General features: G+C 38.8%; 1 protein-coding gene across 2 annotated transcripts; it reads right to left on the bottom strand.

Annotated features, from left to right (window-relative positions):
• Window positions 1-389: 389 nt before the first annotated feature.
• On the bottom strand, window positions 390-14,205 carry LOC139471504 (cdc42 homolog). 2 transcript variants are annotated; one of them, XM_071253861.1, is made up of 5 exons: window positions 14,104-14,205; window positions 10,947-11,081; window positions 5,427-5,609; window positions 3,382-3,579; window positions 390-2,435 (listed from the first exon to the last, which is right to left on the bottom strand). In XM_071253861.1, the coding sequence occupies exons 2-5, from the start codon at window positions 11,049-11,051 to the stop codon at window positions 2,346-2,348; spliced, it is 576 nt and encodes a 191-aa protein (XP_071109962.1). In that variant the 5' UTR covers window positions 11,052-11,081; window positions 14,104-14,205; the 3' UTR covers window positions 390-2,345. The 2 variants fall into 2 exon arrangements, with proteins under 2 accessions (XP_071109962.1, XP_071109963.1); XM_071253862.1 differs by having other exon boundaries at window positions 14,020-14,110.
• Between the last annotated feature and the right edge of the window lie 1,869 nt (window positions 14,206-16,074).

Here is a 16,074-nt window from a genome sequence, read left to right as displayed (position 1 = left end):
CAAATGTCACCATGGGCGCTTATTACAGTGGGGCGCTTATTACGTCGAATATGGTAGCTTGATAATCTGCTTGCCTTGATAATTTTCAATTTAAGTGTTTGGTCTACAAGATGCTGCTTAAACACATCACTGTTACCGAACATAAGGGACTAAAACACTCTCATTAAGAATTAAAAGTTTCTATATGCACAACCAGAATTGATATTTTCTCTTTTTCCATGCCCCGGATGTCCTGTACCGATAATACAAAATGTGAGTCGACTCTAAACGTCCAGAAATGCTATTTACACACACTGACCTCGAAATAAAGATCGTCTGTTTGAGATGAGAACAACCTGAAACATTTCTTTGATTTTTTTCCAAAGATGCTGATATATTGAAACCACATCTTCTTTTTTTTACACAATTTTTTTGTCATATTGGTCTTGGGAATCGATGGAAAGTATGGATCATATTCCATGGGTTAAAAATATCTACACAAAGCTTAGGCTTGGATAAATATAATATGCATAAATTACTAATGGGGCAATGACAGCAACAACACAAACAAGCATGAGTTATCTCCCCTTGGCGAATTGATTGACAATAAAAACTGTATCCATTACAGTAATATTGAGCTCACGATCTTAGAACATAGCAAAAATGATCCTAACTGAGAGAAATCACAAATGTGACCAGTTAAGTCCTAAATTATCTTTCGTGAGAGGGTATTTAAGGAGTAACTCATTCTCAATTAGAGTTCACGTGCTCTCTGAACATTCGACTAATTGGTTCACAGTCATAGCAAACAAATATCTTGCATAGGTACTAATGCTATTGTGTAACAACCAAATCAACAACAGGTCTGAGAAACTGGAGGCAACTTGGCCCCTGAATTAACAGAGGTCCAGTCTGATACCACACAACAGATAGTTCAACAAAGCGTATCTGTTCAGGTCTACTTCAATGTCGGATCAGAAATACCGACCAGCCTATTAGTCAACTTACAAGGGGTGAATGTTTGCATCAGTAGAAACTGCAAGTCAGCTGTTTTGTCATTTGAAATCAATTCAGTCCATAAGGTCACAGTTCAATCATCTCTGCTTCACTTAACGAAAACAATGCTCCACTAAACTCATATACCCTTCGAAATAATGCCTCTTGATCTGAAAGTATCTTATGACAAAGCAACTATAATGCCCCTTAAAAACTGAATGTATTTCTCGTAATTTCTCGTACCTACACTAGCGGTTTAAGTGCATTACTGCTCATGACTGACTACCTTGCAAGATTTTTTATTCTACTGAGAACAAGTAAGGGAGTTTGTTTTTTTTATCTTTTCGAAATGTTAGAAATGCTGATGAAGTCTGCTTGGACAAAAAGACATATCCATTTTTTGGTCCTTGTGGTGGCGAAGGCCATGACAAAAGGAGGAGGTTGCACAGAACTGACAATAAAAATAAACTTGCAGATTTACCAAGCTGAAAGAATCTGTCTCGAGTGCACAAGCTATAAAGAGGAAGCTCATTATGTAACAAGGCATCACCAAGTGCTGTTGATTAACATGACGAAATGAGCATGAACGTGTGATCCAGACATCAAATCTGGGCACCTTGGTCTGTATCCATGGAAACCACAGTCACCATGGCAACAAGTGTCACCACAGGCATGCAATACACATGACTCAGACCATTTATTGATAAATCTATCTAACTTATTTTATCCGTTACCTCGAGAAGCTTTCTCGTATCTTTTTACCAATGCTTTGACAGTGACTAAAGTGACAGGAAGATTTTACTGCTGGTGGGAACAGCGGGTCCTTTCATATGAAAGCAGTACGCTCAAACTGTCTACATATTTACATATAGCCTAAGCATCTGGTTTATACATGGACCGAGTGGGTCTATTTATGCATGTCTTTTTACACAACTTGCTTACGTTTGTACACTGAACTTAATAAGCATAAAATTCAACTATACCTGTACATAAAGAAATGTTTTGTAAAATCCAAACACGGACTCAGAATTCAAATTCTCTGGCTAACCAAGAATAGCTGTGCGAGACAGCCGATGGTGTAAACTTGATGTCTTTCACTTGTTTTTTTCTGAGAGATAAAAGCAAGTTGTTATCAGAAAAAACAGTATGGTTCTTTCAGACAGAATGTGAACATTTAACACAGTGTAGCCCAACCAATGACAAAACCAGAAACCATTAGAGCGCCCAATGGCTGCTTGCCAAGGGAGATAACCCTCTCCAAGACAGGCAGAATCTTGGCAGAGGGTTATCAGGTGCGTATGCCACTGCTACACATGGTCGAGTCTTGCTATGTTTTTGCCCGATGGCTAAAGCAGGCAGCTGAAGCAATCTCACAGAATAACACACTTCTTCTTCTTGGGTGGCTCTGGGGGTTCCAGAGCTGCCAGGATTGCTTCATCAAATACATTCTTTAGGCCTTTCTGTAAACAAGGAAACAGATTTGGTAAAGAGTGAGTGAGTTGGGTTTAACACTGCTTTTAACAGTACAACAGTATTCTGGGCATATAACAGTGTGTCAGCTTATCGAGGGAGGTAAGCCCGAAGTGATGCAGGTCTGAGATGTTTACCTCTTTTGCGAACCCACAAGCATGGTAATGGACAAACCTAGTATGATAACCATAGATCTCTGGCATGCCCAATGGAATTGCAACATCTTAGACACCTATGGCCCCCCGTAAAATTGAATGTTTGTTGTTTTTTTGTTTAAAGCCGCACTCAGCAATAGTCTACACGACGGGTCTGTTAATAATCGAGTCTGGACCAGGCAATCCAGTGATCGATACTTGCAATTGGGATCGATGACATGCATCAACCAAGTCAGCGAGTCTGACCACCCAATCCTGTTACTCATCTCTTACGAAAAGGGTAGTCACCTTTTACGGCAAGCATGGGTTGCTGAAGACTTATTCTACCCCTGATTTTCACGGGCCTAAAAATTAATTACTATATGTGTGAGTATGGTTTTACACCGCTTTTAGCAATATTCCAGCAATATCACAGCAGGGGGACATCCGAAATGGGCTTCACACATTGAGCACATGTCTGGATTTGAACACGGGTCTTCGGCGTAAAGCGCAAACACCTTAACCAACAGGCTACCCAACCGCCCCTTCTATGACTATATGATGTATATACTCTCGTTCATTAAAGTGATGTACAGGTGCACTGGTCATACACTTCAGCGGGAATAACGCCACTTTGAACAGTATTCCAGTTATATCATTGCATGTTCGCTTGATGTGGGAGGAAAGGCCGAAGTGATGCAAGTCTCAGGTGTTGACTGCTTTGGTGAAACCTATGAGCACGGGTATGGTGCGGAAAAACCTAGAAACAAAACAGGGCGAAACATTCGGTTTGTATGCCTACCTGTGTTAGTGCAGAGCATTCAACAAATTTCACAGCCTTCAGTTCCCTTGCCAGCTTGTCTCCTTGTTCAGCTGTTATTGGTTTCTGTTTGTTCTTGGCAAGTTTCTCTACAGTAGCTGCATCGTCTCTCAAATCTATCTGTGTTCCCACCAGGAGGAAGGGTGTTTTATTACAGTGGTGAACAATCTCAGGTACCCACTGAAACAAAGGGACAACGGTAATGAACACAAGCGGTATTGATCACAACGTTAAGCAGTGATGAAAGTTGAGGGTCCCTTGCCGTAACCCTTGCCGTAACCCTATAGTTGAGTCTAGGTCAAGTGAAGTGAGGTCAAGTGTTCCTGATTACTGCACTTGTATAGCAACGCATGTGTGTTTGAGTGCACGTGCATCGTGTCTGTTCTAGTCCAGACTAATGCTGAGTTCATAGTGCTAGCCCACTGAAATACCAGGCGGCAGTTTAACATGGACACCCCACTCTGATACATTATACTGACGGAGCCGACCAGTCCTTGTTTTAGCCCCTTAATGCCAAGCACCAGGCAGGGTATAACAAGGACCATTGCCACAGTAAGAGATTCAGGGGGTCCCTATTATGGGAGCAAAGCTCAAAGACACCAGTTCCAAACATTTTCCAAAACTGGATACAATGAAACAAAAGATTGTGGCTGTTCATGTGAGGGAAAGCATACTATTTTGAAGTCTTCACTCACTGCCAATAATATAGCCATGTCCTGAAATGTTAGAGATATGCAAGTCCTTTAGGCTTTCTGCTATAGGATATTAGCTAGAGACCCCTACACATCAATTAATCATGACAAGAACTCATTAAAGAACACTAAAGAACACGATCATCATCAATCATGTCATTAGATATTGTAAAAAGAATGGGATTTAGTGCTGCAATCCAATTAGTAAAAAAAACCAACAACATTAAATGGCAATGGATCATGGACATCTTTTGAAATTATACAATGTGTATGAATACCAACCACACACACAACCAACCCCCCCCCCCCCCCCAAGACATATCATACATATCATATGGTTTGGATACTGCATTTACAAAATATATTTTACCAATATTTATCGGAACAACTTTAATTTATCATACTCCATATCACTCTCTCTCGACATGAGGTGAGGTGAAATGGGGTTTAACGTCACGTCCAAGATTATTGCACTTATATAGCGGCGTGCGTGTGTGTTTGTGTGGCTGCATGATGCCGATTTATAGTGCTAGCCCACTGATATACCATGCCGCAGTGTAACATTTATACCCCACTCAGACACAGTATACTGACTCCTTGTTTTAGCCCCTTAATGCCGAGCGTCAGACAGGGTAACAATGATACCATCTTTTGACGTCTTTTGGTATGACACGGTCGGGGATCGAACGCCAGAGCTTCCGCTCTCCGGGTGGACGCTCTACCACTAGACCACGGAGACGGTCCTCTCTCTACATGAACTGTCACAGTTGTGAGACAAGACACGATGTTACTGTGGAGTGCAATGGAGTCAGGATACCATGACCTTAAGGTCACCTTATCACGCTTGCCTTTCCGGGAACATTTATAAATAACTATGGTGACATTACCGAGAAACAACAGTGCACCAGTATCGCGTGTTCATTGACATTTTCAAATGAGTGAGTGAGTTGGGTTTTAACGCCGCTTTTAACATTATTCCAGTTATATCGCGGCGTGTCAGCTTAATGTGGGAGGAAAGCCCGAAGCGATGCAGGTCTCGGACGTTTACCACTTCGGTGAAACCCACGAGCATGGGTATGGTACTGACAAACCTAGAAACATAATTGGGGCGAACCGGGATTCGAACCCACAATCATAGGTTTCTGGCGCGCCCAAGGGACGCAACTATGTGCAGCGAATTGCGGCGCCTTAGACGACTGGGCCACCCTACCCGACATTTTCAAATGATGAAGGTGATGCTACTGAGAACCAGTGGGTCATCGTTACCCTTTCTTTAAATCTTTTAAATGATGTGTATAGATCTGATACGGTAAAGAAATAGTGAGCCAGCCTTACCTTTTCTTTAACATTTTCAAATGATGAAGGAGATACTACTGAGAAACAGACTAGGAACACGTCAGTTTGGGGATAGCTGAGCGGGCGGAGTCGATCATAATCCTCCTGTCCAGCTGTGTCGAACAACCCTAGTGTGTAGGGCTCGCCTCCAATCATCACAGTTACAGCATAATTGTCAAATACCTGCAATAACAATGTCATCAACATGATCAATTAGATGTTGTTACACCAGATGAGACCACAAGGTAACGGGCCTCGAAGAGTACAGTGCTAGAGAGATTGGTTGAATAATCCGACAAAACGATTATGGCTCTTCTGAAAGGTACAATCGACATAGAATGTCATATGAAATCAAAAATAAAGTCAGTACTGCAGCATACCAGTGCAACTGGAATGCAGGATTTCAGTCACATACAAACAGATCTATATACATTGCATTCTTGCGAGGACACAAACGTGCTTATAGCGCTTTTTGTCTCAGATCGTGCTGTTTGACGCGTCACTGGTCTCATCTGTCAATACGACCATATTTAAATGAGTTTATATTATACCTTTCACAATCATCATCATCATATCCACATACATGACTTACAGATATGCAAATCTTCATGAAGTGATAGTTGACATCTAATGCACATATAAGCTGGGCTTCACCTTGATTGCATTTTACTGATCAATCAATCTGCAAGTCCAACTATTATTAAAGTTATTGTTCACTTTAGCAAAAGAACTGTTAGACTTGTTTGTTACTTGACATCTTGTTTCGACATGTTCAGTGCCTCCATGTTTTACAGATAATTTTATTTATATTGTTGAGTTTTTATTGTATGATATTAGTATGAATGTATCATACAGTTGAATACACTAAGACATGCTTGGACAACAAAGTTCAGGGACTGTCATTGGTTCAAGATTAATGGAGCGTACTTCATTATTCTGAGGGCACTGTCCTGAATGAATAAATAAATGTCTTGAGGAAGAAACATGTGGAAGTGTTGACAAATGTATACTCACACACAAAAGAAACGCAAGTGGTTTTAAGCAAATAGGTAACAAACACGGAACCATAAATTGATACGAGTTTTAGCATGTAGTAAAGCCTGATGCATTTTGAAAACCCTGGGTAAAAACATAACATAAAAAACAAATCGCCAAAAAGCACCATGTCAATGAATATGTGGGTATCATGCACCCATTTCTTGCGAAATCGAAAATGCATGAACTGTCACGAACTGTAGTGGGTATAAAACTGTGGTCGATTCTTGGAACTACCACTCCTTGGTCAACAATGCAACACCTAACTCAAATTCAGAGAAACCTTGCTATAGGACGTTTTAAAGCTCGAGAGTCTGTCCAAGATGTTCCCCGTCATTTCAACATTAACATAACAACAATTTACCGTCTCCTGCATCGATACAATGCTACACAGACCACAGATGACCTTCCTCGGAGCGGTCATGCCAGGGTCACCAGACCTCGACAAGATCGGCAGATTACCCATCAACACCAGCGACATCCGTTCCTAACTGCAAGTGAAAGTGCTTGACAGACCTAAGGAACACATAATCGACACATTAGCCGGGACACTGTGATCCGACGTCTCCGTTCCAACAACCTCAGATGTCGCCGACCAGCATGTCGTCCTGTTCTCCAACCACGGCATCGACAAGCACAACTTCAGTGGGCACAGGGTCATAACAATTGGCGTCATCGTGAGTGGAGGCGTGTCATCTTCTCTGATGAAAGTCGCTTTTGTGTCTCCCATGCAGACGGAAATGTCAGAATTTGGCGGCTTCGAGGTGATCGTTTCGCTGACAGAAAGGGATCCATGATCTGAATGTTAGTCAAGGTCGGGGACACGGCGTCACTGCTCAGCGGTATATCGACAAAGTGATCAGATCCCACGTTGTTCCATTTTTTGCACAACATCAACAACACGTTTTCCAGCAGGACAACACTCGTCCCCATGTTGCCAGAGCTACCATGGCCGTTCTGCAACAACACAGCATCCGCGTTCTACCGTGGCCAGCCCTCAGCCCTGATCTGAACCTCATCGAACACTTGTGGGATGAGGTTCAAAGGCGTCTGCACAATGTACGCCCAGTCCCTACAACTGCCGACAAACTATGCACAGCTGCTCTGGATGTGTGCAGGAGGATCCCTAGTGCCTTCACAAATCGTCTAATCCACTCAATGTACAGGAGATGTGTGGCAGTGATCAAGGCTTATGGTGGTCACACCAGGCATTGACTGACATTTTGGGTATTGATCCGAAACTGTGTAAGCCCTTAACATTTGAAAAAAAACAATTATGTCATCTGCCTTTTAATCCATTAAACTGTCTTCTGTCAATTTTTGTCAATCTTGCCCTATAGGTATTTCTTGTCTTTACTGTTGAAAATAGATAACATGTATACTGCATACTCGTCTTGCGTTTCTTTTGCATGTGAGTATATCTTTTACATATAATGATTCACAAAAACATTATTTGGAACTGTGGTTTTTAGCTACAAATTAAACGGGGATTTCCTTTTTAAAAGGCATGAAGCATAAGCTGTACAGATCTTTCAGACAAACAAACACGGAACATGCTGAAGGAATATTCAATGAATTAACTTCACCATAGTAAAAGGGCAGCGGGTTAGCCAAGTGGTTAAAGTGTTCAATCATCATCGAAGACCTGGGTTTGATTCCCCACATGGGTACAATGTGTGAAGCCCATTTCTTGTGACCTTGCTGTGATATTGCGGAATATTGCTAAAAGCTGTGTAAAACCATCATACTCATTCACTATAGTAAAAGGTCATAAAACATGGTTGACAGCATCATATTCCAGGGCTAGAAATGCAATTTTTGCCAAGTGTGCCACAAGGCACAAGGTATAAAATTTAGGTGTGCCTTGGGAAATCAGGGGGTGCCCAGCCAATTATTTGTTACATTTCAGCATTAAAATTTAAACAACAATTAAAGTGTTTATTGTTTATTTGTGTCTCTCTGTCAGTAGTTCAATCAAAATGTTAATAAATTCATGTAATTGTAAGTAAGTGAGACATCTGTGATCTTAATAGTAAGTGATTTATTATTGTTTAGAACGTCTTTATTTGGCTCTTTGACATGTTCGAAGTGGACCCGTTGTTGAAATGTGTGTCCGAGAATTTTATTTTCATTAACATCGCGGGAAATAGTGAATAATTTTTTAATTTATTGATAAAAAATGATAAATTGAAATGGAATACGTATTTCAGACATTGTGAAATGTGATTTAAACAATGAATGATATTACCATGTAGGTCCATAAAAATATATACTATTTTGACGTGACTACGGCTTGGCCGGTTAACCGGCCTACGGTGTGTGGAAGGAGTTAATTTATTGCTGACGAGATTTATATTTATCATTGAAATATGCATTATATGGCAAAGGTAGGTTATTAATGCCTATTTTCCAAGCGTGCCATCGAGGCACGAAGATCATGATTTAGCCATGCCATTTTCATTTTAGGCGTGCGATGGCACGCAAAATACGGTTAATTTCGAGCCCTGTATTCAAAATGCAAATATCCACTGTAGGTCAACTGTCTAAATGAGGGCTTAGGTCTTTCAAAATAAATATGCTTAGTCAGGGTTTTAGGGGTGTCGAGATAAATCAAGTACTCAATAAATCGATTGTTAAATCAGTTCCGATCAATAATATCAATTTCAGATCAATAATATCGATTTCAGTTAGGAATATTGATAGTTTTTATTGTATTTACCATATCAATAAAATACATGCAATGCTGTTCAAATTTGGTTTCTTTTGATCATGACTGGTAGTAATTTACACATGGTAATGTGGAAGTTTCTTTATCTTAAAATACTAGGGTAAAGAAAAAACAAATCAGTCATATCTCAAACTTTACTTTTTATTTGTTGTTATTGTTATCACATTGGAAACCCAAGTTCCAAGGTTTAATTCAACTCTAAAATCTATCTATAATGATACACTGAAAACTATCAATATTTATCGCAATAGTTGCTTGCAATATCAAAAGTTATCACAATTGTTTCTTTCAATATCAATAGTTATTACAATAGTGATTTCCAGACCCAATAGTCATCCCTAATAAGGAGATTCATGTATTAATTCAGCAATTTCTGTAATGAAATCAGGACTAGTGAAAAGTTGCCAGGACAGTAATTACTGTTGCTCTGTATAACCATCAGATTTAAAAATAAGTACAAAAGTTAAATACTAGCTAATCCTCATCCTCATATTACCTCCATTCCATTATGATCAATACCCAGAGCTACAGATAAGCTGCTTATTTGCGTAAAATACCCCCCAAAACTATTCAAAGCCGAATTACTTTCAATTAACTTGCATACAGAAACGCATGCATTAAATGGAAAACTCAATTGTTTGAAAACATGACATGTAAATACCCAATGAAGCTTTTTCAGCATGCGTACAAAGGAGCTTATTTCTGACACAATTATAAGCTAATTTACTCTCTGAGTCAAGCCTATATTTGGACCTGTTATCATGGTTATATACATCTAAAACATTATTTCATTTTTTTTCATATCTCAAAATGCTTACTCATTTGGGGAAAAAACCATTAAAATGATGAATATATGAGTGAAAAAATATTTGTTACCTAATGAAAAATGTAATAACCAAATTTAAATAGAAACCTTTGAGTAAAAGCTCAAATGCTCAATACGTTGCCTGGAGCTCTGAATACCCCACATCATTTCCTACCAAGCTTTGTGTTAGAAATGAAGTCACAATTGCCCTTTTCTCTTATCACCAATTTAGCACAGAATTTCTCTCAGTCATGAACTTGAAATCAACCTCAATTATAACTCCACCCCTGAAAGCTAGGTCAGCATCGATCCACTTGATCCACAAATGTGAGCCCTTGACATATATATGTAACCAAGTAAGTTTAATCTGAAGTTTGCTGGAAAGAGTATTTCCATGAGTTTTAAGACAGGGGGAGTCCTTCCCAGCTGTACTTGAGACAGTCGGAAACAAGCTCGGTTGAGTACTGGTGATACTGCTGTTTGTTTCAAAAATGAAAGCACAGTGTCATTGGATATCTACAGCATCCAGTCTCAAAATGAAGCTGTGGTAGCAAATGGGTCCTCAGCATTTATCACAAGGAAGAGAATTTATGGATGTCAACTTCTTTATTATAAGGAACATGTTTTGAAATTTATGCTTACTCCTTCATCAGGAGGATAATTCATTCACCTGATGAAGGAGTTAGCATATACTCCGAAACGTTGTGTTCCTAATAATAAAGAAGTTGACATCCATCAATTCTCTTCCTTGGGCGTATCACTATCACTTCTAAATGCCTTTCAAGAGTATTTATCGTAATGGAATAAAGACAAAATATGCTCATTAACTGGTCATGAGACAGCTTGAAGTCAGCACATTTTTGTATCCAATAAGTATCATATCTTCATCAGAATCTAGTAAGTTGTTGACAAGCTTGTTTTGAAACAAAACAAAACCACACCCTGTGCTTACCGTTGGGACATATTCTGAAGGGAACTTGTTTGTGGTGTACGAGATAAGTAGGCAGGTTTTACCCACAGCTCCATCACCAACAACCACACACTTTATCGTCTGCATTCTGCCTGTTGTTGGACTCTACCAGCAGTTCTGAAATAGAGAGACAGAAAAAAACTGAAGGACTCTTTAAGACTTAATATCACTGTTCTTTATGGCCTCAGGATGTCAAGTTGCAGAAATGGCACACAATGACTAAATCAATACCAGTGTTAGAAATTGGCACTAGTCCTACGGTCCTTGCCAAACTGCCCAATGCTTAAGGTATCCTAAGGACCAGTAGAAATTTGCCCTCTTAGGTATTTTGCTGTTATCAATATATGGACTAGTGGGCTATTGTTAGATTCTGTCGTTGAAAACACTGATGGAAATATTGCAATATGACAGTTCTAGATAAGCTGCAAACTTGCATAGAATAAGCAAAATAAAAAAAACTTTAATCTTGTTTGCTTACAAACAGATAAACGTGAAAGATTTCAACAGCAGCCTAACAGTACAACACTCAGCGTAATTACCCAATGTATCCTTTCAAAATGCATACTGATGTTTCAACAGAGATCTTTATTTACTGATCAAATGCAGGCATCACACACACACAAACTCTACTGCTGTGAATAATGCATAAAAAGGCGCTATGCCACTTATTGTTAATAAAACATGTATATCGCATGCTGAATCAGCGCAAAATTACAATGGCTTGAGAAACAAATCACCAGGGAACTCAGAGAAAACAAAGAAAGAAAAGGAATATACAGTTTATTTTAACACTAAGAGAGGGCCTAAATAAATGAGTAAATTGCATTTGGTTCTCATTTCCTGACCAAATCAAAGGAGTCAAGCTGAATGCATTTCTTTGGTACACAATGTTCAATAAAAGATAGAAAAAAAGAGGCCAAACAGAGTTAACTTTACATAGTTCTCAAACATGTGACATAACTGCAGGGTTTTTTGAAAAAAGGTGAGGTGAAAAGGGGTTTCACGTATATGTGTGTGTGTTTGCACGTATGTGTACGTATGTGTGTGTGTGTGCTTGTACTATTCCCGACTGATGCCGATTTATAGTGCTAGATACCATGCTGCAGTTTAACATGAATACCCCACTCAGACACAGTATACCGACTCCGAGCCGACCAGGCCTTGTTTTAGCCCCTTAATACCTAGTGCCGGACAGGGTAACAACATGTACCATCTTTTAACGTCTTTTGGTATGACACATCCAGGGATCAACCCCGGACCTTCCGCTCTACCGTAAGACCACAGAGGCAGTATGAAAAAAAAGAACAGAAAAAGAAACAAGATCAACTATTTTAAATCAAGTGTAATCAGGACTACAATGATATTTCACTTAGACCTAACTGTCCTCCTTACAGCATGTAAAGACATGTATCTTTTGTGTTAAAGCACGACTTCCCATTACGATACTCCAATTGTAACACTAAGGAAGCAAATTGTTGGGATGCACTGAAACGGTTGTGAAACAGAACATGCCTACAGAAATCAGCCAATGGAGTACGAGTGTATATTATTGTCATGATGTTGAATTCATGAGTATCCATGAATTTGAAAAACATAAAATGACAGGATATCTTGCTTTCTGTTTTTTCTGAAATATATTTACTGACTTGGCAACAAACATGCCACAATAGTAGCAGTTTAAACAAAAATGCCAGTTAACATGGTTAAGACTACAGGTTTCAAAATAACATTCCACTAGTCTGAGACTAGTGAAATTCTGGAACTTGCGACATTTCTCAGTAGACAACTTTTACAATTAGGTATATAGCAACTTTTGTAGCAGATCTTTTTTGCTGACTAGTGAAAGTATATATCACTCTCTAGTCCTTCCTGAAAGGACAACTGGAATGTTGTGTATTTCTGTAGTCACTGGTACCAGGATATTATGAGTCAGTTAGAAATGCACAAAATTTTCTATGCCATGGGACATTCAAATTCCCACCATAATCTTCACTTATTTTGTCTCCGAGTTAGGAAAAAGAGGAAACCCTTTGTGTCTGTCAATGAGAAAATAAGCATTTATTTCCTTCTCCACAGACTACCACTAAATGTGGGTTCTGAATTATCATTGGCAACTTCCTTCACACATTCTGTTGAGGAAAAGTACTGACACTGACAGGCGGTCTTAATATATATTCTTTATAAAATCAGAGTGAGGGATACATGTACATCCAAGCAGCAATGTCAAGTAAAGCTGTCACATGGCTTGTGAATCTAAATTATATGAAACAGTCAAAATGATGCATATTTAACTCTCAAATAAACACAACTAAAAATCAAAGCTAGGCTGATGAAGAATTTAATTTAACAATAGCGTTTGTTATCCACTTAACACAAGTAAAGCTGTCACATGGCTTGTGAATCATTGAGTGTAATATTGCACATGTCGTACTGACCCTTAATCATGTTAATGCTTCGGATAGTCAGTCATATGTTAGGACATGAATTGGACATTTTCAACGCTGATTTATTTGAAATTTCAACAAATCAGTCCGTCTTATATGTCTGAAATGAATCAGACATTTGGTGGAACGTGAAGCCCTATCGAAATTCCATGGCATATAAACATAAGATATTACCCATGGTACATAACAAGAAAATTCAAAATGCATGTTTACCTACCCGAAACACGGAATTAAGCAATGCAAGACTAGTTATGGGGCCGTAGTTGTTGTTGTATTTCTTCACAAGTGACCTAAGTTAGTCATATAGGAGTGCTAAGAGGGTAGGAGCCATGAGAGGAAGTACTTCCGCCGAGCATGAACGCTGTGCAAAACTCAGAACACTTTGCCCACAAGAAAGAATTACCGAAAAGATAAAACATAAAATAATTACATATCAACTGATAGTGTACAGTAGGTACACAATGCAACACACGATGATTTCAGATCTTACAAATCGGCCGGTTTAATGGGAGGGAATGTTATTTGACATGCAGATGGTCCGCCATTTTGGTAAGTTTCGATACTCCACCTATTCCCGGTGTGATTACGCACGATTGAACAAGGTATCTCACCACACATGAACCTGTTGTTGTTTTTATCACGATGAAGGTAGCACATCCATGAGTTATAACAAGTAACTCGTATTCAGAACTTACGCTTTTTAGCCGGGCGTAACTGTCAGATGGAAGCTATATTCATCAATCTAGACGGAAGAGTTGACAGTGCTGAACTGCGCATGTGTACCGGATATGTGATGTCATTCTATTTTTAGAACCCCCTCGTACGATTGGATTACTGAAATTTACTGGAAATAGACAAAATAGATAAAAGTCATGGCTAACATAATGTAACCAAGCGATTGATATTTTAAGCGATTATGATATTTTTTCTCCCTTTTAAACATTTCCTCCAATAAAATGAACTCTCCCAATGCGCATGAAGGACGTATTTCAATATGAATCCTGAACACATCTTTAGTATATAGATATGTTGAATAATGGTGGTTACACGATAAGGTCAGAAAATCAATTTTCAGTCGATAAATATTAATTTAATACACACGAGTGCCGTATAAATGTAATGACCTACATATTGCGAAAGACTTCCTTGTCATAATTACTCATTAATACATCACCAGGAAATGTTCATTTTCTACACTTTAGAGTAGTCATAAAAAAAATAGCCGCGCTAAATCTTTATCAGCATTTAAGTAATAAATGTTTACAATAAATTGAATATACTGTAACAAACACATAGACACTTGTGACGTGATACAGTTTCGTTTTCTCAGAGACCATATAATAGTCTATTATATGGTCTCTGGTTTTCTCCCTAAGCGTTAGAGTGGTCATCGTGACACGCACGCATTAAGATCATGCTAGTGGCTTTACCATGGGAAAGGTAGGGCAGACGAGGGGTGTGCTTTGTTGTAAGTTTATGTGATGGCGATAGGCACAGCGATGGAGTGTAACCACATGCTTCGGTACTCTGACAATCCCCCTGGGACAGGCTAAAAGCCTCTAGTCAAGGCCAACATTTAACCCTTCTGGGTAGCTTGACATCTAGTCTCCGAAATGAACCTATTTTACGGATAAAACATTTGTTAAATTATAGTTAAGAAATATAATAAAAAGCAGCCCAGAGGCTCACTTCATTTTCAGTAATCTAGACTTACTAAATATTATAGACTTGCACGGGCTGTATTGGATGTATTTGTTTCAAGGTCTGTGTGAAAGACAGCCTTAAAGGGGCACTGATCTAACGCAATTCCCCGGGACTGGTTGTTGCCTTTGTTATTTTTTTTTCCCAGTGAGTACCCGGATGTAGAGCAGAAATCTAGACTAGCTCGCGACCTCTGTTGCGCCATTCGTAAGCGCAATAGTCACTTTTATGGATACCGATAGTAATAAGAGCGTATGGTTACATTGATCAACAAAATGAAATACAATTTTCGAGATAATAAGGAAATGTAGGTATCTTTGTGGGTAGCATCGGTAATGGTGACGAAGTTTTGATAAGTCACTTGCTTGGTAATTTTGTGATTTTCGTTTACACTATTTTGACTTGCAACACAAAGTAAATATTTCACCTGATCATTGCTTTTTTTATAGTGTGTATATTTTTTTACTGTCAAAATATGTAACATATTTATTAAACGTCTACATATTCAGTTGTTTTACAAAGTGACTGAAAAACATTTCCATCTGTATTATTATGATAACGAATTCCAAACATTTTGATGTTTAATGTCATCACCAAGAGACTGAAAATGTTACGTTGAAAAGTACATTTCTATGTTGTTTGGCTTCTAACCCTACATAATAATCAGTTGTCATGTTTGTAGGCCCTTTTGATCGTCTTAATCAATCTGGACAGATTTTTTAGTCAAAATGACTGAAATATTTACACATTTTATAAATTGCCTGAGAGAATCACATTTTACAAATTGACGGTAATCTATACACGCTTACAAAGGAAATGACCTGTGAAAACAACGTCTATCGCGCATTGAAGAATTTCCCAACCAAGACGTAGAGAAACAAGAACGAATCGGTTCAAATGAAGGAAAACAAAATGCAAATGACATAATTACAACCTACCAAATTTATGTGTATAAATAGGCAGCT

Source organism: Haliotis cracherodii, unplaced genomic scaffold, assembly GCF_022045235.1.
Source record: "Haliotis cracherodii isolate W230 unplaced genomic scaffold, xgHalCrac1.p SCAF_22, whole genome shotgun sequence".
NCBI classification, from domain to species: Eukaryota; Metazoa; Mollusca; class Gastropoda; order Lepetellida; family Haliotidae; genus Haliotis; species Haliotis cracherodii.
The sequence above is the reverse complement of the archived record's forward strand: the minus strand, read 5'-3'. Positions and strand labels throughout refer to the sequence as shown.

What these genes read in the sequence shown, in the direction of transcription:
- LOC139471504 (XM_071253861.1), bottom strand. Translation starts at nt 11,051, where the DNA reads ATGCAGACGATAAAGTGTGTGGTTGTTGGTGATGGAGCTGTGGGTAAA. An exon ending in CTTCAGAATATGTCCCAACG is followed by an intron (nt 5,610 to 10,946) that starts GTAAGCACAGGG and finishes TTGTTATTGCAG; the next exon opens with GTATTTGACAATTATGCTGT. An exon ending in TTGAAAATGTTAAAGAAAAG is followed by an intron (nt 3,580 to 5,426) that starts GTAAGGCTGGCT and finishes CCTTTGTTTCAG; the next exon opens with TGGGTACCTGAGATTGTTCA.